General features: G+C 42.0%; 1 protein-coding gene across 2 annotated transcripts in view; it reads left to right on the plus strand.

Annotated features, from left to right (window-relative positions):
* The window catches only part of LOC109892502 (voltage-dependent calcium channel subunit alpha-2/delta-2), a 91939-nt gene that overhangs the window by 55147 nt on the left and 13840 nt on the right, over nucleotides 1-22952 (plus strand). Inside the window, exons 5-28 of one of the 2 annotated variants that reach the window (XM_031825713.1) lie at nucleotides 144-188; nucleotides 364-499; nucleotides 3344-3475; nucleotides 4627-4684; nucleotides 4776-4826; nucleotides 4945-5044; nucleotides 5393-5554; nucleotides 11375-11485; nucleotides 11769-11847; nucleotides 12202-12251; nucleotides 12720-12809; nucleotides 14927-14992; nucleotides 15094-15168; nucleotides 15253-15327; nucleotides 15622-15693; nucleotides 16360-16431; nucleotides 16642-16703; nucleotides 16918-16994; nucleotides 17121-17181; nucleotides 17300-17397; nucleotides 17574-17664; nucleotides 17776-17838; nucleotides 18082-18185; nucleotides 19484-19582. In XM_031825713.1, coding sequence (XP_031681573.1) covers nucleotides 144-188; nucleotides 364-499; nucleotides 3344-3475; nucleotides 4627-4684; nucleotides 4776-4826; nucleotides 4945-5044; nucleotides 5393-5554; nucleotides 11375-11485; nucleotides 11769-11847; nucleotides 12202-12251; nucleotides 12720-12809; nucleotides 14927-14992; nucleotides 15094-15168; nucleotides 15253-15327; nucleotides 15622-15693; nucleotides 16360-16431; nucleotides 16642-16703; nucleotides 16918-16994; nucleotides 17121-17181; nucleotides 17300-17397; nucleotides 17574-17664; nucleotides 17776-17838; nucleotides 18082-18185; nucleotides 19484-19582 — 2029 coding nt within the window. Of the gene's footprint in view, nucleotides 1-143; nucleotides 189-360; nucleotides 500-3343; nucleotides 3476-4626; nucleotides 4685-4775; nucleotides 4827-4944; nucleotides 5045-5392; nucleotides 5555-11374; nucleotides 11486-11768; nucleotides 11848-12201; nucleotides 12252-12719; nucleotides 12810-14926; nucleotides 14993-15093; nucleotides 15169-15252; nucleotides 15328-15621; nucleotides 15694-16359; nucleotides 16432-16641; nucleotides 16704-16917; nucleotides 16995-17120; nucleotides 17182-17299; nucleotides 17398-17573; nucleotides 17665-17775; nucleotides 17839-18081; nucleotides 18186-19483; nucleotides 19583-22952 lie in introns of both variants that reach the window. The other variant, XM_031825707.1, reaches the window with a different exon arrangement.

Here is a 22952-nt window from a genome sequence, read left to right on the forward strand (position 1 = left end):
ACCATAGATTACCATAGATTACCTGTTAATTACCAAAATTACTTACGATTCCAGATCTATGATAAATTACCGTTAGCCTTGCAACTCTAGGCCAACTTGTCATCACCCATGTTATATGTCTGTTTTGTTTTGATCTTTACCAGGAGTGGAACATGACGTATTACGATTCCAAGGCAGAGCTAGACTATGTGAGTAGAAAGTGAAAAGCTCATTTCTACACATCCTCTCTCATTTGTTGATAAAGCTTTTGAAATCTGTTGAAGAATGAAGTGGTAGTAATATTGTGTGTGTGTGTGTGTGTTTGTGTGTGTGTGTGTGTGTGTGTGTGTGTGTATGTATCTACGTGTGTACGTGTGTTAGCAGTACTCCCTGCAAGATGGTGATGGGGAAACAGTGAGCCCTCCACTACAGGTGGAGTTTGTGTATGACCCTAACTTCAAAAATAAGGTCAACTACTCCTTCACAGCCGTTCAGATCCCCACAGACATCTACAAAGGAGGTGAGTTTCGCATTAGTGCAATGGACAATGAATGTCTTGTTATTATGTTATTTAGCAGTCATTTGCTGCTCAGTTGAGACTATGGCCCTGTACACACTTAGGTAGTACAACTGATGTACAACACATTTGACACAATGGTTGTGAAACAACTAATATTTTGGCATAGTTTGTCTCCTCAATAATGCTTGTGATAATATTTTTGGTGCAGAAAAACTCCATACCAAATGCTTGGTTTGTGTAAAGGGCTAGAGTGTTTTTCAATCTTAATTTAGACAGGTGGAAAGTATAATGTTTACAAGTTAGAAGAGGGGAGAACAGCAGTGCTTGACTTGGACTCAATAGGTACCGGTACTCAATTTTGGGTGCCAGTACTGTTTATATTTAGGTGCAGGAGCTCCACAATACTTTTGAGCTAATATTCTATAAGAGGAACAAGAGCTCAAGTAGCACAAAATGTGAGGTGCTTGTACTCCTCTCCGGGGAGCTCCTGCCCATGTCAAGCACTGGAGAACAGAAATGTTGTGGCGGTAGATGTGGGATTATGCGCTTAGGAGACTGCAACACTACCGCCACACCATGCTCCTTCACAGGTACAGAGCCTATAAAATGTCTTCACCCCCTTGAACTTTTTTCACATTTTGTTGCGTTAAAAAGTGCGAATGAATTATATTTAGTTGTATTTTTTCAGCATTGATCTTCACAAAATACTCCATATTGTCAAAGTCAAAAAATATTCTACTCATTTTTACAAATGAATACAAATTAAATAACAAAAATATAGTCGTTACATAAGTATTCACCCCGTTTGTTTAGGCAAGTCTAAATTAGTTCAGAAGTAAAACATTTCAATCACAGATTTAACTACAAAGACCAGGGAGCTTTTCAAAAGCCTCATAAAGAAAAGGGCAGTGATTTGGTAGATGGGCACCAATAATAAATCAGACATAGAATATATCTTTAAGCATGGTCAAGTTAATAATTATGCTGTGGATGATGTATTAAACCACCCACACACATCAAGCATGGTGTAGTTGCATCATGGTATAGGTATGCTTGACATCGGCAAAGACTGAGGGCTTTTTCAGAATGAAAAGAAAAGGGATGGAGCTAAGCACAAGAAAATCCTGGGAAAACCTGCTTCAGTCCACTTTACACCAGACACTAAAAGAGGAATTCACCTTTCAGGAGGACAATGGCCTACAATATATATACAAAGTACATGGACACCCCTTCAAATGAGTAGTTTCGGCTATTTCAGCCACACCCATTGCTGACAGGCGTATAAAACCGAGCACACAGCCATGCAATCTCCATAGACAAACATTGGCAGTAGAATGGCCTTACTGAAGATCTCAGTGACTTTGAACGTGGCACCAACAAGTCAGTTTGTCAAATTTATGTGCTGGTATAGCTACCCCGGTCAACTATAACTGCTGTTATTGTGAAGTGGACGCGAAGTGGTAGGCCAGACAAGCTCACAGAACGGGACCACCGAGTTCTGAAGCGCGTAGCACATAAAAAAAACATCTGTCCTCGGTTGCAACACTCACTACGTCACCACAATAACTGTTTGTCGGTGAGCTTCATGAAATGGGTTCCATGGCCGAGCAGCCGCACACAAGCCTAAGATCACCATGTGCAATGCCAAGCGTTGGTTGGAGTGGTGTAAAGCTCGCTGCCATTGGACTCTGGAGCAGGGGAAACGCGTTCTCTGGAGTGATGGATCACTCTTCACCATGTGGCAGTCCGACGAACAAATCTGAGTTTGGCGGATGCCAGGAGAACGCTACCTGCCCCAATGCATAGTGCCAACTGTAAAGTTTGGTAGAGGAGGAATCTGGGGCTGTTTTTCATGGTTTGGGCTAGGTCCCTTAGTTCCAGTGAAGGAAAATCTTAACGCTACAGCATACAATGACATTCTAGACAATTATGTCCTTCCAACTTTGTGGCAACAGTTTGGGGAAGGCCCTTTCCTGTTTCAACATGACAATGCCCCTGTGCACAAACCGAGGCCCATACAGAAATGGTTTGTCGAGATTGGTGTGGTTTAGGCCTGCACAGAGCCCTAACCTCAACCCCATCGATGAATTGGAACGCAGACTGCGAGCCAGGCCTAAACGCCCAACATCAGTGCCGGCCTTACTGGTGCTCTTATGGCTGAATGGAAGCAAGTTCCCACTGCAATATTCCAACATCTAGTGGAAAACCTTCCCAGAAGAGTTGAGGCTGTTATAACAACAAAGGGGGGACCAACTCCATATTAATGCCCATGATTTTGGAATGAGATGTTCGACGAGCAGGTGTCCACATACTTTTGGTAATTTAGTGTATCTGGACATTAAAATACGTTCTGGACTTCCCTTTGTTGCTGCAATAACACTCTCCAGCTCCAACATCCTAACCAATAACAAGTTTATTAATACTGATAATGGGATTATGAAATCATTATGACTCATTATGCAACTAAAACGAGCTCAAGTCAAATAGTCTCCAACAGATTAATGGGCAAATATTGCACAATACAGTGGGCAAAGCTCTTTTGAGACTTACCCTAGAAGACTCAGCTGTAATCGCTGCCAAAGGTGTTTCTATCATGTATTGACTCAGGAGGTGAATACTTATCTAATCAAGGTATATTAGTGTTTTAGTTTTCATTCTTCTTTTAAAAATATATATAATTTTTATTTCAATTTGACATTAGAGTATTCTGTGTAGATCGTTGACAAAAAATTGCAATTAAATCCAGTTTAATCCCACTTTGTAACGCAACAAAATGTGAAAAAGTTCAAGGGGGTGTAAACGTTCTATAGACCAATCCGTCTTCTACCTGGTCTTTCCCTTCAGCCCCAGTGATTCTAAATGAGCTGAACTGGACCCAGGCGCTGGAGAAGGTGTTTATGGAGAACAGTCAAGAGGATCCTTCACTACTCTGGCAGGCATTTGGTAGCGCCACTGGGGTCACTCGCTACTACCCAGGTACATGATGTTCTTATTACAGGACATACAGGACGCCCTCATTACAGGAATACAGGATGCCCTTATTACAGGAATACAGGATGCCCTTATTACAGGAATACATAGGGCCTCCCGAGTGGCGCAGTCGTCTAAGGCACTGCATCGCAGTGCTTGAGGCATCACTACAGACCCAGGTTTTATCCTGGGCTTATTACAGGAGTACAGGATGCCCTTATTACAGGAATACAGGATACTCTTATTACAGGAATACAGGATGTCCTTATTAGAATTATAGGATGTCTTTGGTCCTTTCCTTTACAACAATGCAATATACTGTAAAGCAATACGAGTTTACTTAAATGTGAATGGTTATATGAATGGTTGGAAATATGCTGGGTTGTGAAACTAAGCTTGATGTCAGCAAGTCTGCACAATTGAAGTGTTCCATAATAACCCCAATCTGTCTCATATTTCTGTGTCCCAAATGTCACCCTATTCCCTTTATAGTGCCTTATTTTTAACCAGGGCACCCTATTCCCTTTATTGTCCACTATTTTTTACCAGGGCCCCTAGTACTGCACTACAGTATTTTGGGAATAGGGTACCATTTGGGATGCACTCACTGAGTTTCTAGCTATAAACCTGTGATTTATCTATCGTTTCTAGGCAACAATGAAGTACCTTACTGTGATTTGTTTCAATAAAAATAGTAAAAAAATTAACTAAAATAGATTTTTGGCAAGGAACAATTTCTCAAGCTAGAGTTTTGCTAGGACTGTCTGGGAGGGGAGGTGAAAACTAGCTGTTACTGGCAGAGAGGTTTGGAACTCTCTTGGTCTACTAACTAATTTACTGCAAACAGCTCTTACGCGTTCTCATAATTTTCACAATTTCACAGTGTTATTCCAACCTCATGGTGTGTGAATATATATAAAACACAGGAAAGTCAGGTTTTTGCACTGGTCCTTTAAGCATCTACTTCCTCAAAGAGGGCTTACTTGTAGGTTACAAAAACTCAAAGGAAAGTAATACCAGAAAACCTATGAAATGTAAATACAATATTTGCTCCATTGTCTTATATATATCAAATATTATCGTCTGGTGGCATACTGGTAGGGGAAAATAAAAACAGAAAGTTACTATTCTATATGTTTTTATTGCCTTATCTGTAGCCACACCGTGGAGAGCCCCTGATAAGATCGACCTTTATGATGTGAGGAGAAGGCCATGGTATGTGTTACCTATTCTGTTCTCTTTTAATAATTGATTTTGATTATGGCTGAAGAGTTCATTTAGAGAATTCTTCATTCTTTTTCATAAGGTACATCCAAGGGGCTTCGTCCCCCAAAGACATGATCATACTCGTTGATGTGTGAGTTTTCTAATTTAAAGTTCCAATTACTTAGTACCAAAATGACTGGTTACATTATAAGAGAGTGCAGTGTGTGTGCCTGCGTGTGTGTGTCTCATAATACCTGTCCCCCCCTCAGGAGTGGCAGTGTGAGCGGCCTCACTTTGAAGCTGATCAAGTCATCAGTGATGGAGATGCTGGACACTCTGTCTGATGACGACTATGTCAACGTGGCCAGGGTGAGTGTGTCTGTGATAGTGTGGTAGTTACTGTAGTTACACCTGGGATTGACATTTCATTGGTTATACATTCCTTTTTTTTGTGTAGAATTCTATTTCGTACTATTTTCATAGACATCAGCATAAAACATGTTGCACAACCTTAAACATCACAGTAATCACTCATATGAACGGTTATTCATTTGTTCATAACCAATATCCTCCTTCACTAACAGTATGTATCTCTTGCTGTCTATCTCGCCTGCTCTCTCACTGTCTTTATCTCTTGCTCTCTATCTAGCCTGCTCTCTCATTGTTGTTCCTCAATCCCACTTCTGCTCTGTCTTTCTCTCTCCTTTCTTGTTTCAGTTTAATGAAAAGGCAGAGGCAGTGGTCCCTTGCTTCAAACACCTGGTCCAGGCCAACGTTCGCAACAAGAAGATCTTCAAAGAGGCTGTAAAGCTCATGCAAGCTAAAGGCACCACAGACTACAAGTCTGGTTTCCACTTTGCCTTCAATCAGCTACTAAACGTAAATTACTTCAGGCTCAACACTCTGAACGACCGCATTCTGTACAAGTGATGCCCAATTCTTTAGGGCTTCTACTATTAAATAGACAAGGACATTTTCCAAAGAAAATGTGTGTGCTTGCAATTTTGTTCTTTGAGCAAACACATGAAGGACATTTCATTACAGATAACAGGCCAACCAGCAGAACATTTACGAGTGGCTCTCAATGACTCCGCGATGCATCGTGCCTAAGAACAGCCCTTAGCCGTGGTATATTGGCCATATACCACACACTCTCTTGCCTTATTGTTTAAATTTACTTTACAGTTACAGTAACAACCTTGCCTTCCTCTAAATCACCCTGTGCGTTAGTTAACGAATGTGCACCTGGTGATAAGAGACGGCTGAGAGTGTAATGCCGTACGATTACAAACATCAGTAACTACACATTTTCTAAAAATTTTGACAGACTTTGTAGTAACGTTTTGTACACTCAGTGTATATGCATATTATATATACAGTTGAAGTCGGAAATTTACATACACTTCGGATGGAGTCATTAAAACTGGTTTTTCAACCACTCCACACATTTCTTGTTAACAAACTATAGTTTTGGCAAGTCGGTTAGGACATCTACTTCGTGCATGACACAAGTAAGTTTTCCAACAATTCTTTACAGACAGATTATTTCACTTATAATTGAAGTTGAATAGAAGTTTACACACTGTAAGTTGACTGTGCCTTTTAACAGCTTGGAGAATTCCAGAAAATTATGTCATGGCTTTAGAAGCTTCTGATAGGCTCATGGACATCATTTGAGTCAATTGGAGGTGTACCTGTGGATGTATTTCAAGGTCTACCTTCAAACTCAGTGCCTATTTGCTTGACATCATGGGAAGATGAAAATAAATCAGCTAAGACCTCAGAAAAGAAATTGTAGACCTCCACAAGTCTGGTTCATCCTTGGGAGCAATTTCCAAACACCTGAAGGTACCACGTTCATCTGTACAAACAATAGTACGCAAGTTAAAACGCGTTCTGTCTCCTAGAGATGAACGTACTTTGGTGCGAAATGTGCAAATCAATCCCAGAACAACATCAAAGGACCTTGTGAAGATGCTGGATGAAACAGGTACAAAGTATCTATATCCACAGTAAAACGAGTCCTATATCGACATAACCTGAAAGGCCACTCAGCAAGGAAGAAGCCACTGCTCCAAAATCGCCATAAAAAAGCCAGACTATGGTTTGCAACTGCACATGGGGACAAAGATCTTACTTTTTGGAGAAATGTCCTCTGGTGTGATGAAACAAAAATAGAACTGTTTGGCCATAATGACCATGTTTTTGTTTGGAGGAAAAAGGGGGAGGCTTGCAAGCCGAAGAACACCATCCCAACCGTGAAGCACGGGGGTGGCAGCATCATGTTGTGGGGGTGCTTTGCTGCAGGAGGGACTGGTGCACTTCACAAAATAGATGGCATCATGAGGTAGGGAAATTATGTGAATATATTAAATCAACATCTCAAAACATCAGTCAGGAAGTTAAAGCTTGGTCGCAAATGGCTCTTCCAAATGAACAATGACCCCAAGTATACTTCCAAAGTTGTGGCAAAATGGCAACAAAGTCAAGGTATCGGACTGGCCATCACAAAGCCCTGACCTCAATCCCATAGAAAATTTGTGGGCAGAACTGAAAAAGCGTGTGCGAGCAAGGAGGCCTACAAGCCTGACTCAGTTACACCAGCTCTGTCAGGAGGAATGGGCCAAAATTCACCCAACTTGTTGTGGGAAGCTTGTGGAAGGCTACCCGAAACGTTTGACACAAGTTAAACAATTTAAAGGCAATGCTACCAAATACTAATTGAATATATGTAAACTTCTGGCACACTGGGAATGTGATGAAAGAAATAAAAGCTGAAATAAATCATTCTCTCTGCTATTGTTCTGACATTTCATATTCTTAAAATAAAGTGGTGATCCTAACTGACCTAAGACAGGGAATTTCTACTAGGATTAAATATCAGGAATTGTGAAAAACTGAGTTTAAATGTATTTGGCTGAAGTGAATGTAAACTTCCGACTTCAACTGTACATCACATGCGATTTGTAATAAGACTTTGCAATTAATATGATCAAAGGTTAATAAACTGAATATTTGAATACCGTTTAACATTATAGTAAAACCATGTGCAATAACTTTGTAAAATTAATGGATTCACATACTTAAATTACAATGCAATTGTAACAACGTGTGTGTAGGTGGCAGGGAAGTCAGGCGCAGGAGAATCGAACTTGGTATAAATGGAGTCATTTAATAAACTATAACAAAACTCCAAAACCAAAATACAAAATAAATAAAAGTGGGTACAAGAACCCGTCGCGCACCAATACATAATACACGAACATACAAACAAACAATCCCAGACAAGGACATGAGGGGAAACAGAGGGTTAAATACACAACATGTAATTAATGGGATTGGAACCAGGTGTGAAGGAATACAAGACAAAACCAATGGAAAATTATAAATAGATCAGTGATGGCTAGAAGGTTGACGACGTCGACCACCGAACACCGCCCAAACAAGGAGAGGGACCGACATCGGCAGAAGTCGTGACAGCAATACTGACATTAACAAAACCTAATTCTAGGCATATAAATCCTAAGGTTAACTTACAAGACAAAGCATGAGCAAAGAGATGCCTACTAGACCAGAGTCCTAGAAGCCTGGGAAATGAGAATTGATCAACTTTCCTCCATAGACTGGAAACAGGATAAGAGAGAGGACAAAGGAATTTAATTCCATCCATAACATCTTCAGGTGAAACTCTTTCAACCCACAACCAACCATCATAGACCAATCAAACGATACCAAGTTTAGCGTGACCTGACCACCAAGCCCAATCTCCACAGGGTGTGACAGCATAGATTCTAAAGGTTTGTGTGGGGGATGAGACCAATTCCAGAGACGACCATAAAACTCTTGCATAGAGTCATTTAGAGTTCACCCTTTATAGATACAAGTTACTACATAGACCATACATCCATATAGATAGCATCAGAGTTATCCTCAGTGAACACATTTCAGACAGATACCAAACATGGATACTATAGTATTATTATATCACACATTCAATAGTCAGTCCTCTGTATACTGTAACAGAGAGCATAACATTTTGGCTCCTCATAAGGGAAATGGCTGTCTAGTCCTTAGGCATTGTCCTTTGTGCTTTCCTTGTGTTCCTGGCCATTTGCCATGCGGACCCAGAGGTGAAGGCATTGTCCTTTGTGCTTTCCTTGTGTTCCTGGCCATTTGCCATGCGGACCCAGAGGTGAAGGCATTGTCCTTTGTGCTTTCCTTGGGTTCCTGGCCATTTGCCATGCGGACCCAGAGGTGAAAGCATTGTCCTTTGTGCTTTCCTTGTGTTCCTGGCCATTTGCCATGCGGACCCAGAGGTGAAGGCATTGTCCTTTGTGCTTTCCTTGGGTTCCTGGCCATTTGCCATGCGGACCCAGAGGTGAAAGCATTGTCCTTTGTGCTTTCCTTGGGTTCCTGGCCATTTGCCATGCGGACCCAGAGGTGAAGGCATTGTCCTTTGTGCTTTCCTTGTGTTCCTGGCCATTTGCCATGCGGACCCAGAGGTGAAGGCATTGTCCTTTGTGCTTTCCTTGGGTTCCTGGCCATTTGCCATGCGGACCCAGAGGTGAAGGCATTGTCCTTTGTGCTTTCCTTGTGTTCCTGGCCATTTGCCATGCGGACCCAGAGGTGAAGGCATTGTCCTTTGTGCTTTCCTTGTGTTCCTGGCCATTTGCCATGCGGACCCAGAGGTGAAGGCATTGTCCTTTGTGCTTTCCTTGGGTTCCTGGCCATTTGCCATGCGGACCCAGAGGTGAAGGCATTGTCCTTTGTGCTTTCCTTGTGTTCCTGGCCATTTGCCATGCGGACCCAGAGGTGAAGGCATTGTCCTTTGTGCTTTCCTTGTGTTCCTGGCCATTTGCCATGCGGACCCAGAGGTGAAGGCATTGTCCTTTGTGCTTTCCTTGGGTTCCGGACCATTTGCCATGCGGACCCAGAGGTGAAGGCATTGTCCTTTGTGCTTTCCTTGGGTTCCGGACCATTTGCCATGCGGACCCAGAGGTGAAGGCATTGTCCTTTGTGCTTTCCTTGGGTTCCGGACCATTTGCCATGCGGACCCAGAGGATGAAGGCATTGTCCTTTGTGCTTTCCTTGGGTTCCGGACCATTTGCCATGCGGACCCAGAGGTGAAGGCATTGTCCTTTGTGCTTTCCTGGGGTTCCTGGCCATTTGCCATGCGGACCCAGAGGTGATAGAGAGCACATAAATTAGGGCAGAGCCTACAATGGTAAGAAAGATAGCAAACTAAATATATAAAAACTAGCTAACAAAGGAAATGACAGTGTAAAAATGATAGTTATACAAAGTCAAACATTTCTTAAAAGTATAAACATTACTGTGATTAAATAGTTAGTAACTTATGGCGAAAAAATGCAACAAAACATGAAAAGCATAAAACCATTAAATACAGTTGGAATGTAGTTAGAACTCTCCAACTGTTTCCATCAAACAGAAAAACAAAAAGTTGGATAAATATGTTTAGATTGTTGATATTGCACTATATACTGAACAAAAATATAAATGCAACATGTAAAGTGTTGGTCCCATGTTTCATGAGCTGAAATAAAAGATCCCAGAAATGTTCCATACGCACAAAAATATTATTTCTCTCAAATTTGATGCACAAATTTGTTTACATCCCTGTTAGTGAGCATTTCTCCTTTGCCAAGATAATCCATCCACCTGACAGGTGTGGCATATCAAAAACTGATTAAACAGCATGTTCATTACACAGGTGCACCTTGTTCTGGGGAAAATAAAAGGCCACTCTAAAATGTGCAGTTTTGTCACACCACACAATGTCACAGATGTCTCAAATTTTGAGGGAGCATGCAATTGACATGCTGACTGCAGGAATGTCCACTAGGGCTGTTGCCAGATAATTGAATGTTCATTTCTCTACCATAAGCCGGCTCTAATGTTGTTTTAAATAATTTGTCAGTACGTCCAACCGGCCTGTACCCTCGCCAGCCCAGGACTTCCACATCCGGCTTCTTTACCTGTGGGATCTGAGGAGTATTTATTTCTGTAATAAAGCCCTTTTGACTCGAAAAACTCATTTTGATTGGCTGGGCCTGGCTCCCCAGTGGGTGGGCCTATGCCCTCCCAGACCCACCCATGGCTGCGCCCCTGCCCAGTGATGTGAATTCCATAGATTAGGGCCTAATGAATTTATTTATATGGACTGATTTCCTTATCTGAACTGTAACTCAGTAAAATCGTTGAAATTGTTGCATGTTGCGTTTCTATTTTTCTTCAGTATAGTTGTTTAAGGTCATACAAAGGCAGAGTGCAGTATCTGCATTTTATGGGTCATAGGTCAAATCAGTGGTTGATATGCATAACACATTACTTCATAATAAGATAATACATCAGTGCATTATCACATACTGTATCTACCTACAACATGCTGAATTTGGCTGGACAGCAAATACACTTTAAGACATTTTTCTCAGTTTCACTGTTTGCATAGTTACTGCTCATTGCCTTTGTAGGGCATCATAGTGAAAGCCATATTAGGGGAGCAGCTCATCTTATTCCCTATATAGTGCACTACTTTTTACCAGATCCCTATTTTTAAATAGGGTGCCCTTTGGCCCTCTTACCTGCTTTATTCGTCACATATTTACTTTCTGTGTTAATCATTCACTTGCTGTGTTTTTTATTAATGTTAGCACACGCTCTTTCTGTTTCTCTTTCTAGAAGACGAATGTCCCGCGAGCTCACTGCAATAAAATAATCATGCTGTTCACTGATGGAGGAGAGGATCGAGCTCAGGACATCTTTGAGCAGTACAATTGGCCCAACAAAACGGTCTGTTTCTCAGAAACAAAACACACACACACAAAACATTTCAATCACTATTTCATTGGTAACTTCATTATTCCTTATTTATTGATGACTTCATTCTTGGAATCCATAAAGGCATCACCAGGGCTTAAAACATTCCTGCTTATTTCCTCCTGATTACAGGAATCTTCCAAATGGGATTTCTGGTCAAAGGACACCACAATTGACATCACAGTTGGCCGTGTATCTCTGTGTTAATGTCCCAGAATAAAGATGAATGTGTTCTTTGAATTCTCTTTCTCCTAAGGTGCGGGTCTTTACATTCTCTGTGGGGCAGCACAACTATGATGTCACACCCTTGCAATGGATTGCGTGTGCCAATAAAGGTGAGTGGGATCTGTGCAGGGGCTATTTTTCCTAACCAGCATCAGTGAAGATCCCTCTTAACTTGTCCAAAAATAGATGCCATAGGGGATTGTAACAAAATGGCCGTTTTCATTTCCTTGTGCCCTAATAAACATGACACTTGTTTGCTTAAGAGAAATTACTGTAGCCTTTCAGTTTATAACCCCTAGCCTAGGTTATAAGCACCTGATACACAACATCCATCTTCACTCTCCCTCATCTGTGCCATAATTGTGAGCTCTGTTTCTCCTCCTATCTCTCTTTTTATCCCCCTCTCTCTCTCTCTCTCTCTCTCTCTCTCTCTCTCTCTCTCTCCTCTCCAACTCTCTCTCTAGGTTTCTATTTTGAGATCCGCTCCATCTGTGCCATAAGGATTAACACCCAGGTGGGTTTGTCTAGTGCCTCTTACACAGCTGATCCTGGGTCAGCCAGTTCTCCTCCTGGCACTGCTTCCTGGAATTGTTGTTGTTTGCCGGAGACTGACTCTACTGTAGCGTATATATTATTACCCTGAGGTTATTACTCTGAAGTGTTTTCACTTACAGCTGGATGACAGGCAAAGATATCAAGTTAGACAAACTCCACTGAGCATCTTTCCATCAGCAACAGCACGTAGTCATGTGAAATACTTTTCAGTTTCCTGTGTAACATCAGCATGGAGGCGTCCCCAAATGGTACCCTATTTTCTACATAGTGCACTACTTTTAACCAGAGCACTGTGTGCCCTGGTCCAAAGTAGTGCACTATAACGGGAATACAGTGCCATTTGGGACAATAGCTACAGAATGTGTAACATCAGAATTGCTACACAGCTGATGCCTGACTGTTTGCTATTCCTGTGTGTTGTTACCAGGAGTACCTGGATGTGCTGGGCCGCCCCATGGTCCTGGCAGGCAGCCGTGCCAAGCAGGTTCAGTGGACCAATGTCTATCAGGATGCCTTGGTGAGGTCACCTAGCTCTGAACATTCAGCTATATCTAATCTATAGCCTGAAAGTCAGTCTGTTTGTGCAATCATGCCAACTTCATTGCAGTCAGTCGCTGTTTGGTATGACATTGAGTGACAAAGAGTTGGCATAATAGCACAAACAGACTGGCACTCATGCTAATTCATCTACATTGGGCTTAAAGGGCTTTGGGTTTGTCTTTGCCACTCAATCACAACAAACAAGGAAAGTAGCTCGCCATTTCTTTGACATTACCAATTAGCGAGAGGCTATGTATTTAGTTAGTTACATCACAGTATCACAGCCTAGTATCATAGCAGCGTAGCCTATAATGACATGTAGCTGTTTGATGGTTGACAGCCCAAGAAGAAACTAGTCGGATGTAATCCATATCCTGGCCATCTGCCCAAGATTGTTGAACAACTTTCTGGAAGCCCATTTTCTCTAGAGTAGCTACTAGCCACATGTCTTGTCTGGGGAAGAGGTTCCAGTGGGCAAGTTCGTTTTGCGCAGTGGTGGAAAAAGTAGGCTACCCAATTTTTATACATGAGTAAAAGTAAAGATACCCTTGATAGAAAATGACTCAAGTAAAAATGAAAGTCACCCAGCAAAATACTACTTGAGTAAAAGTCTAAAAGTAATTGGTTTTAAATATACTTAAGTATAAAAAGTAAATGTAATTGCTAAAATATAAAATGTATCAAAAGTAAAAGTAAAAGTTGAATTTCACATTCTTTATATTAAGCAAACCAGAGGCACCATTTTCTTGTTTTTAAAATTTACGGATAGCCAGGCTCACACTCCAACACTCAGACATCATTTACAAATGAAGCATTTTTGTTTAGTGAGACCACCAGATCAGAGGCAGTAGGCATGACCAGGGATGTTCTCTTGATAAGTGCGTGAATTGGACCATTTTCCTGTCCTGATAAGCATTTGAAATGTAATGTAAGTACTTTTGGGTGTTAGGGAAAATATATGGAGTAAAAAGTACATACATTTCTTTAGGAATGTAGTGGATTAAAAGTAAAAGTTGTCAAAAATATAAATAGTCAAGTACAGATAGCCCAAAAAAATGACTTAAGTAGTACTTTAAAGTATTTTTACTTAAGTACTTTACACCAATGGTTTTGAGTGTCCCGGGTGGGCGGGGTTTGCTCATTTTCGACCATTCCATTGGTCCTCCTAAGGAGAGTTCTCTGTCCACCCAGGGCACCGGGACATACAAAGCGAACTCGCCCAGTATTTTCAACAAAATTATGGTGGCACCATGTGTTAAAAGGCAAAAGGGGGCAAGAAATGTTGACAGAATTATAATCCAAACCAAACCAAACCCTCAAGTAATCACTTACCAAACTCAAATTTGGACGAGACTGACTTCATGACCAAAATTATCCTATTTACACCTTGTAGTCAATTTTGACACTATAATTAATGTTTCTGACTCATATCGATGCCACATAGGCTGTTTTAAAACCAGAGAAGTTGATTCTAAGGGGCAGTTGACCCTGCAGTATATACACATAGTCCACTGACAGAGACATACCATTGAGTGCTGTCACGCCTGCTTCCACTGCTCTCCCCTGGCACTCGAGGGCGCCAAGCTCCTCAGTATTAGGCACTCCTGCCATCATCATTACACACACCTGCCGTCCCCCCATCATGCACATCAGCGATTGTTGGACTCACCTGGACAAAATCATCTTTGTCATTACGTTCCCTATATCTGTCTGGTTCCCCGCTCTGTTCCCTGCTTCTGCATTGATTGTCATACGTCCTTGTTTACCCATGTGCTAATGCTGGTCCTGTTTTGTTCTATGTCTATTCCCGATTCAATGTTTGACTCCCCGTACCTGCTTCTCATCTCCGGCATCGACCCTGACAAGTGTTCTGAAGGTGGATGATAATATATCCACATCTGATTTCTAAGCATTACAATCTCCTGTAATCATATAGTCAGTTGCCATTGCTCAATGTAGACACATTGGGGCGGTTTCCTAGACACAGATTAAGCCTAGGCCTGGATTATGATGTCTTATGTTGGTAGTGTGGGGGAGGACTATTAGGGAAAACACTTAAAGTTTTGTTCTTCTGTTTCTCTTGTTTCTATATAGGGTCTGGGACTTGTTTTTACTGGGACCATGCCTGTTTTTAATCTCACCGTGGATGGAAACTCACAGGTGCAGTCATTTAAAACAGTTCACGTTGATCTAATCGACAATCTTTCTTTAATGAATCACAATTTCTTGGGTGTTTTTTTTACTGGTTGTTTTCTCCACAGAATCAGCTCATATTAGGTGTCATGGGGGTGGACGTGCATCTGGACGAAATCAAAAAGCTGACGCCCCGATACAACGTCAGTATACAGCATCACATCTTACTTCACGCACGCTTGCATGCATACAAGTAATAATTTATTCTCTGCTCCGTACCTTTGCAGCTTGGAGCCAATGGGTACATATACGCCATTGACCCAAATGGATACCTTCTCCTGCATCCAAACCTTCACCCAAAGGTTATGTATACTTTATTCCCCCACTGAAAGATCACTGTGCAGTTTATAGGCAGCATTGTAAATAGATTGTAGATTTCGATTTTATACAAAGTGAATGTGGTTGGATGTAGGTTGGATATAGAATCTAGTGTGTACTGCTTATTGCATGTCATTCCAATTAGCTGAGATAAGACTGCCACTGCATGTATTAAACTGAAAATAGAATGCAACTGAAATGTATTCAACTGAATGTGTTACTGTAAAACATGGGGATGCTGTGATATCCCTAATGTGACCGGTGCTTTTTCGCAACAGCTGCTCGACCTACCAGAGCCTGTAACACTTGACTTCCTTGATGCTGAGGTGGAGGACAGCTCCAAACAGGAAGTGAGTATAATGACATGCACTGTGCCATAAACTATATACACTGAGTATACAAAACATTAAGAACACCTGGGCCCAGATTCACAAAACACTTCTTACGCAAGAACTTAAGAAGTTTCTTAAGAAAAAAAAAAAGAAGTTCATAAGATAGTTTGTAAAATCAATTCCTCAACAATATTTTAAGATTCAATAATTTTCTTACGAACTTCTCAAATATCTTCTTAAGAATCTTCTTAAGATGTGTGTTGCTAGGCAACCAATTTAGCTAGCTATCTAGCTACGAATGGCAATCATGTTAGCTGAGATTACTTTTCTAAAACATGTTCTTGGGTTAGACCATAGAGATGCGACAGCGTATTTAAATAAATAATAATAATAATTTCACCTTTATTTAACCAGGTAAGCTAGTTGAGAACAAGTTATCATTTACAACTGCGACCTGGCCAAGATAAAGCAAAGCAGTTCGACACATACAGCAACACAGAGTTACACATGGAATAAACAAACATACAGTCAATAATACAGTAGAAAAAGTCTATATACAGTGTGTGCAAATGAGGTAGGACAAGGGAGGTAAAGGCAATAAATAGGCTATAGTGGCGAAATAATTACAATATAGCAATTAAACACTGAACACTGCGTAGGTAACATACTATCTCTACATTCCAGATCCGCAAACATATGATTGATGGCAGACCGGGTGACATGCAGATTAAGACGCTTGTAAAATCAATTGATGAGGCAAGTGTGTATATGTGTGTGTGTATTTGTTAATTACTTCACACCTAGGCAATATATCAGGTATACTTCACTTCACACTTAATTCACAGTAATGACTTTGTCAGCCCCAGTAACCCAACAGCCATGATCATGTGTGGTTGATCAACACACTTACGTGTAAGCGTACACGCAAACCTATTTTAATATGTGGCTTTTCCCCCTTCATTGCAGCGATACATAGATGAGGGAGTTCGGAGTTACACCTGGACACCCATCAATGGTACAGACTACAGGTGAGGAGGCAGGAGATGGAGGTGTGGGTTGAAGGGTAGAGGATTAGTAATTGTAACCATAGCAATAGGATATGAACTGCTGAAGATGACAAGTTTGAGAGTGTAGGTGGACGGACTCTATACCATAGCTGCTTAATGGCGGTAGTGTCTTCTATTGAGCCTCAGACTTTGATTACTTTCCTTTGTTTTCTGTTGGGGATGCTGCCCCTTGTAGTCTGGGCCTGGTACTGCCGCCCTACGGTGAATACTACATCCAGGCAGACCTGAGTGATGTGATGCTGCAGCTCCAGTGTGAGTATCACTGCCCACCCAGAAAGCCGCTGTCTCCCTTTAGCTCAGGTCCAGGGCGTTATGTGCGGCTTGATGACACTGATCCCGATGACATGGGCGGTTGATTACTTTTTCTGTCTGTTGCAGATCTGCAATCTTTGCTGCCCAGCTCCTTTGAATCAGGGGGACACGTGTTCCTGGCTCCCAGGTACAGAGATGTGTGTGTGTGTGTGTGTGTGTGTGTGTGTGTGTGTGTGTGTGTGTGTGTGTGAGAGAGAGTGTTTTGTGTGTGTAATCTCATCTCTGTCTAACCATCCTTATTTTAGGGAATACTGCAAGCGTCTGCACATCTCTGACAACAACACACAGTTCCTGGAGAACTTCCTATCTCTCATGGTGGAGATCACACCAGAATCTGAAGACTGTGAGTTTCTCTTCTTTATGTCAATGAGTTTGTAGAGTGGTTAGGGCCATGCCATTCACCATACTACACCAGCTTTGAACTGCTGAAGATGACATGGAAGTATACAAAAAGCACATTTTTTCACCTATGATATTTTATCAAGCCTGACGGGTTACATTAACTGTGTGTGTTCACAGGTGATCAAGGCCTCATTCACAACCTGATCTTGGATTCTGGAATCATCTGGCAGCTAGCATCTAGAGTGTGGAAGAACAAGGATATCCAAACGTGAGTGAAATCAACAAATAATTGCCCTATTTCATTGATATTAAAACCAATTCACTTGAATAATAACAATATGTGAAACGTCTGAGTGAATTAAATTACTTTTTGCTTCAGGTATGGTTTCCTGGCATTATTTGCAGCCACAGATGGAGGTATAACCCGGGTCTTCCCCAACTCGTGAGTGTGTCTTTGAGTAGTTACAGATATCACTCTGGCTAATAAAATATACTGTGTTTGTTTGTTTGTTAATAATTGCATGCCTTTCCTGTCTATGAGCATTATGGCAGTTGAATGTGAGTATGCTTGAATACTTACGCATTACTCAAGCAATACTGTTGAATACTCAAGCAATTACTTGAGCAATACTGCTTGAATACTCAACCAATACTGCTTGAATGTGAGTTGTCCTGTGCTTCCCAGGGCTGCTGAGTCGTGGGATGAGGACCCTGAGCCCTTCAACTCGAACTATTACCGCCGCAGCCTTGACAACAAGGGCTATATGTTCAGAGCTCCACCCAGAGCCTGTGAGTAACACACACTGATATACGCTACACTGATATACGCTACTCGTACTGAAGAGCTCAGTGACTTTCAACGTGGCACCATCATAGGATGCCACATTTCCAGTTCATAAAATGTCTGCCCTACTAGAGCTGCTTTGGTAAACTGTAAATTATGTTATTGTGAAGATGAAATGTCTAGGAGCAACAACGGCTCAGTCGCGAGGTGGTAGGCCACACAAACTCACAGAATGGGACCACCGAGTGCTGAAGCGAGTAGCGCGTAAAAATCGTCTGTCCACGTTTGCAACACTCATTACTGTGTTCCAAACTGCCTCTGGAAGCAACGTCAGCACAATAACTGTTCGTTGGGAGCTTCATGAAATTGGTTTTCATGGCTGAACAGCTGCACACAAGCCTAAGCGCAATGCAATGCATTGGCTGGAATGGTGTAAAGCTCGCCGCCATTGGACTTTGGAGCAGTGGGAACGCGTTCTCTGGAGTGATGAATCACGCTTCATCTGGCAGTCCGACGGATGAATCTGGGTTTGGCAGATGCCAGGAGAATGCTACCTGCCCGAATGCATAGTGCCAACTGTAAAGTTTGGTGGAGGAGGATTAATGTCTGGGGCTGCTTTTCATGGTTCGGGCTAGGCCCCTTAGTTCCATTGAAGGGAAATATTAACGCTACAGCATACAATGACATTCTAGACGATTCTTGCTTCCAACTTTGTGGCAACAGTTTGGGAGCAGGCTCTTTCATTTTTCAGCATGACAATGCCCCTGTGCACAAACCGAGGTCCATACTGAAATGGTTTGTCGACGTCGGTATAGAAGAACATAACTGGTCTGCACAGAGCCCTGACCTCAACCCCATCTAATACCTTTGGGATGAATTGGAAAGCCGACTGTGAGCCAGGCCAAATCGCCCAACATCAGTGCCCGACCTCACTAATGCTCATGTGGCTGAATGGATGCAAATCCCTGCAGCAATGTTCCAACATCTAGTGGAAAGCCTTTCCAGGAAGGTGGGGGCTGTTATAGCAGCAAAGGAGGGACCAACTCTATTTTAATGCCCATGATTTTGTAATGAGATGTTCGACGAGCAGGTGTCCACATACCTTTGACCATGTAGTGTATATGACCTTGGAGATAAAGTCAGGTTTTTAGATAGCAAGCATGTTGTAGGCATTTAAAGACATTTCACTCATATAACATGAAAATATGTGATTCACACATTTTGTTTTACCTGTCAGGATATCACAGATCAAATCACTGCTTTCTGTTTGCATGAACTTTGACCCTGTTAACCTTTGTCATAGCCATGGATGATCCAGTGACCTCGGAGAACGGCACCATCGGAATCCTGGTCAGCACTGCCGTGGAGGTCAACCTGGGAGGCAAGAACCTGAAACCGGCAGGTACAGCTGTTTTGGTTATGAATAAAGTAATTGGAGGAGGTGTTATCTGTTAATGTCAATGTTCCCTAGCGTGGCAAAATTCCAGGAACTTTTCCCAAATTCCCAGGAAATCTGGAATCCTCCAACCAGGATTTCTGGAAAACCTAGGAATTTAGGGGGAAGTAACTGGAATTTTGCAACTCTAATGGCCTCAGATCCTGGTTGCTTTGTCCTGCTCCATCGTCTTAAAGTAGAAGTTCACCCAAAATCCCACAACACCCAAGTGATTCCATAAATTGAAACTAGTTCAGTGGATGTTGCCCTCTCCCTCCCCTGTAGTGCTGTACTGCTGTACTGAAACAGCTGAAAAAATGGGTCATGTTACTCATGAAGTTGCTGGATGCAGGCCTCGCTCTGATCCGTTGCCAGTATGGGCGAATGTTTTGTTTTGTTGAAAGCGTATGGCCGAATGAGCTATTTTTGTCAAAAGTACTATCGGTTTTGAGTCAGGGAATGTGTACTTTTCCATCTAAAACATTTGCTATTATTTTATGTAATTATTTTACGAAGGAGACTGCCACAGCAGCGGAGATGAGTAACAACTGCGCATGTGCGCCCTCGTGGGGAAGGACCCTGCTACAAAGGAACGTTACGATATGCCTTTATATGGAGCTTGATGTCACAGATTCATTTTTGGGGGGCAAGAGAAGGTGGTAGTGCGAAAGTTGATAGAGCATATCACAGGTAAAATTAGTTACGCAAAATGGAAAAGAGATGGCAGCTAGAGCAAGCTGGTGTTCGGTCCAGCGTTGCCAACTTAGCGACTTTGTCGCTATATTTAGAGTATTCACACCCCTCTAGCAACACATTTTCAAAAAAGCAAATAGAGACAAATCTAGCGACTTTTTCTGGTGTTATTGGAGACTAAGACTCAGACGTGAAAGCACGTATCGATCGTTCTTAGTCTTCTCAACGAGCAGCGGGTTCTGCCGTGGGCCCCACCCCGTCCCAAAGCACTCACAGGCGGCCCATTCCTCACGCAGCAGTACCTCCCAGCTGCAGTCAGAGCAGGAGATGTTCACCCCTCCACGCCTAGACTGCAAATGAATCGCGCATGCGGGAGGCCGCCGCTGGCTGATCCCACCCTGGCTTACATTCAGGATGGGATGTAAATGTAAAATGTTCTTTGTCTAAAATAAATCACTGCACAAAAATAAATCACTGCATTTGACTCACACAGCCTCAGTCACTTACTCACCTTGTCCACTGTGTGTGTGCCTCTCTGTGACATAAGCTAAACATTTAGCTGGCTAGCTCATCATGTCTCAGTCTAAACTGTATACTCAAAAATACAGAAAGGAGTGGGAATTAAACCCTGAATTCAAAGGCTGATTGAAGCCGTTTATTGGAGTTGATATACAGGCATACGGCCTACCTGTATTGTAAGGCTGATTTCTACGCCAAACATAGTGATGTAAAAACACATAACAACTCAAAAACATACTCAAAAGGCAAAGCCTTATAACAGTTCCACCAAAACAAGCTGCCATTTATGGTTAAAATATTTACTCTGCAAAAAAGGCTGGGGCCACCATGGCATTAGCTATCGCTGAACACTGTTCCATGCTGGCATGTGATCACATTGGAGAAGCATGTAGAGCTGCATTCTCATACTCCACTGCTGCTACCCACTTCAAAATGCACAGGACAAAGTGCACAGAAATGATTAATGGTGTTCTAGCACCATACTCTCTGAAAACGTTGGTCGCAGATGTGGTTGACCAGCGTTTCAGCCTCCTCAATGAGTCCACGGATGTAAGTGTTTAAGTACCTGGGGGTTGTGATAAGGTACTTTAGTGACACCAAGCAGACAATTGTATCAACATTTCTGGGGCTTGTTGGAGGGAGGAGATGCCAAATCTATAGCCCGTGCTGTTGTGGCTTTCCTCGAGAAGTGTTGTCTTAAAAAAGAGAAACTCCTGGGGATAGGGACTGACAATGCCTCTGTTATGACGGGGATTAACAATGGGGTCCATAAAGTGCTGAAGGAGGCATATGGCCTCAAATATCTGGTTCTTATTCGCTGTGTGTGCAACTGTCTGCAGCTTGCTCATTTGTAGTTCTCAACATATTTAGGGTGTTTTTTACTCACTTTTTACATTATTCCTTTCTCCTACAGCGTCCATTACAATTACATGCACATGGCCAATTATGCAAATTAAGCGATTAAGTCATTTAGCGACTTTTAGGACAGCCCATAGCTACTTTCCTTACTGAGGAGTTGGCAACACTGGTTCGGTCCCTGGTGTCACTTTATATAGGAAATTGGGTGAAGAAGGCACAAAATGTCACTGTTTTCCATTAGAAGATACGGAGAGATGCTGAAGATGGTTAGTAGCAATTCAAATAGTAAATGTGACTCACCGCCTCAATTCGGTATTATGTAGCAACATTTTAAATTGTGTTTTTTACATTTAATACGATGTAAATACTCCTGCCGCCAACCTTGCGTCGCTGCATGTGTGTAGCAAGCACTTCAGCAACAATGCATATGAATGCATATGAGATATGCAATCTGAAACGATGGGGACAAACAACTGAAGGATACTGAAAGATACAGCTGTTGCTACTGTATTTCCATGGACTGGATCTGGCGCAGTGCCAAAATACAAAGATGTATTTGAGAAGAGAAAGCGACAAAGCAAGCGTGCAGAGGTAGGTAGCCTGATTCTTGACGTTCAATGTGTTCTTATTGTGTTATTACCATTGCACCATATCATGTAGACATATAGGCCTAGGAGCTCTACAGGTTAGCATATGTGCTCCATGTATTTATGACAGTTGTGTCACCTTACATTGCAGAATAGGATATCCTCAAAACATTGTGATAAATTAAAATAGGCTATATAGTGTTTTGGGCTAATGTGAAAAAATAAACCCACTAACGGTCCCGCTCATAGAGGTTTATGTTAAACGATCATTCAGGCTCATCATCATCGGCGCCCCTCAAATGAAATGAAATCCAATTTTATATTTAGAAGATGTTATTGCAGGTGTAGCTAAATACTTGTGTTCCTAGCGCCAACAGTGCAGTAGTATCTAACAATTCACAACAATACACACAAATCTAAAAGTAAGAGAAATGGAATTAAGAAATATATAAATATTAGGATGAGCAATGTCGGAGTGGGATTGACCAAAATACATCAGAATAGAATACAGTATATAGATTAGTAAAGCAGTATGTAAACATTATTACTGTGACTAATGTTCCATTATTAAAGTGACCAGTGATTGCTTGTCTATGTTCAACCGGTTTTCCCCATTAAGCAGCGAGTCGGAGTCAGAGGCCGAGCCTTCTCTTGTCTCTACTCCTCTCGTTACGGGGTCT

This window comes from Oncorhynchus kisutch, linkage group LG1 (assembly GCF_002021735.2).
Source record: "Oncorhynchus kisutch isolate 150728-3 linkage group LG1, Okis_V2, whole genome shotgun sequence".
NCBI classification, from domain to species: domain Eukaryota; kingdom Metazoa; phylum Chordata; class Actinopteri; order Salmoniformes; family Salmonidae; genus Oncorhynchus; species Oncorhynchus kisutch.